At 42.0% G+C, this 2,202-nt stretch overlaps 1 protein-coding gene across 1 annotated transcript; it reads right to left on the bottom strand.

The window, feature by feature from the left end:
• Positions 1-649: 649 nt before the first annotated feature.
• On the bottom strand, positions 650-1,788 carry LOC119345254. Its single transcript, XM_037615402.1, has 2 exons — positions 1,367-1,788; positions 650-821 (listed from the first exon to the last, which is right to left on the bottom strand). Exons 1-2 carry the CDS (start codon positions 1,561-1,563, stop codon positions 713-715), a joined length of 306 nt encoding a protein of 101 aa, XP_037471299.1. The 5' UTR covers positions 1,564-1,788; the 3' UTR covers positions 650-712.
• Between the last annotated feature and the right edge of the window lie 414 nt (positions 1,789-2,202).

Below are 2,202 nucleotides of genomic sequence, written 5' to 3' on the forward strand. Positions count from 1 at the left end.
TGTATGCGTGTGTATATGAGCGCTTGTGTCTGTACTGGTGCTCAAAAAAGAAATCTAATAGTGATTACTCACAGCCATATTGCTTAACTTATGCATCACCAAGAGGGCACTCAATTAGTTCCTGAAGCCACTTAAATGTAGTTTCATTGGCAGGCACAACAGTGACCACAACATTCTTTCCACCAACTTCAGTAACCACGTTGCATAATGTCATCCATTCTTCCATCTAGTAAGTGTGTGGAAACACAAAGCTCAATAGTACATTATATGGTATTTGATTAAAAAATTGACTTTTTACAGTTGTTCCAAAAAATTCAATCGATTTTTATGTTGCAACAGATACAAATATATCACCAATAATTTCCAAGATGAGACGTCTAGGTTACACTGAGAAAGTCATGATGAAAAAATAAATATAAGCTACATTTTATAGTCATACTTCCTAAATAAGGTGGCATTTCTCCATCCAATACCAATTTGATAGTTGGGGGCACCTGAAAATAAGATTTAACATATCAAAACATCACTTCTTCCCAGGAAAGAGACTGTATCCAAGGTATCACAAAGTGAAAAGTGTCTCCATGGTAGAAAGAGAAAGCATGTTCAGAACCATTATTTATCACACCAAAATGGATGTAAGTAGAAACAACACTTTTTCTTGGAACGGATGTAAAATTCATATTACAACAATCATCGAATTTCCTAAATGAACCTACACAGACCAGTAAACAATTTTTGCTTCCCTAGGGAATCTTCCTAAATTGTTTCTTGTATGTCCATTCCTCCTAATCTCCGGTTCTGTACAAAGCTCTTCCATCAAACTGCACAAAACAGGAAAATAAAGAAGACAATTGCATGATCAACATAAATTGTGCGTTCCAATGGAAAGAAATGTAATGCATCTATATAATTCTATGCTGATTACAGTACAAGTTATACAGGTCGACCAAAATGCAAGTTTCAAGAACCTGGATTAGCATCCTTTAACCACTATACGTACTAACCCAAATTAATTTACAATTTTCATGCACATAGAGCAAATTATGTTGCCCACTATAGGGTAGGAAACTAAAGATGAACACTTATTAGAGTGTGACTCACATGCCGACATGATCCTGCAAAGTTTGAAATTAATTGCATAGATACTGTTGATCCTAAATTGAATTACAACCGAAAGGTGGAATACAAGTAGAGGAAAACAATTATGTGATTGACCAAATGACGAGAAGTGGATCTGGGCCGTTGGAGATCTTTGACCTATACAGATAGATTAGATCAAAACAGTGGAAGGGGCACAACATACAGAGGGATCACTACGTTCCTCGTCATGGAGATTGACAACACAGCAAAAAAAATAGGAGTGTACCATGGGGTACAGGTGCGGAAGACATTGGCGGCGCACTTGCGCGTCCTGTTCAGCTCCTCTCGGCACTCGTCCTCGCCGAGCACCACCAGCAATGCACACACCACCGGCACCTTGCGTCTCCTCACAACGCCTGCGGTGCTGCCAAGCTCTAGGCAGGAGATCCTCCTCCGCCTCGTTGCACCTGCAGGGCGGGACATGCGGTGTTATTTGAGCAAACAAGTAATTCCATGGCGATTCCTAGGAGGGCTATGAAATCAATTAAGAGAGGGTTCAGGTGGAGAGATTAATTGGTGAATCTGTAGGTAGAGAGGGCTCCGGCGGCCGCCGTGTATTCTCCTTAGCCCTGCGACGTGTTGTTGTTGTCTTCCTCCTGATCGATCGCCATCCTGCTTCGCCGTCGCGGGCGAAGATGCCGTTTTTCCTGGAGAATGGGATTTTATTGATTTGGATTTGGTAGGATTGCTTTGAGATGAAAAAAAGATTTTTCTGAGAGATCCTATACCGTTATAGACGCAGTAATTAGCGAGCGTTAATTAATGCCTTACCTTCGATGCAGCGATGCATGCGTGCACGCATTGATCCGATTCCTATTCAATCCCAGAACCCATAATTACGCTACTCTCTTTTGCCACGAATTAAAGGAAAGGTTGCTTGGTTTTCATGCGGTAGAGAAGAGGTAAGACGAACGTATATGACGGTTTGTCCGGCCAGACGAAGATAAAACCGGCAGGGAGAGAAAACCGATGGAGGGAGAAATAAAAATCGCTCGAGGGAGAGGGTCGTACGAGAGGGCTGGACGAAGGGTGGGGAACGTAAGAGGGGAAACGGAACACTCC

This window comes from Triticum dicoccoides, unplaced genomic scaffold (assembly GCF_002162155.2).
Source record: "Triticum dicoccoides isolate Atlit2015 ecotype Zavitan unplaced genomic scaffold, WEW_v2.0 scaffold218847, whole genome shotgun sequence".
Classification (NCBI taxonomy): Eukaryota; Viridiplantae; Streptophyta; class Magnoliopsida; order Poales; family Poaceae; genus Triticum; species Triticum dicoccoides.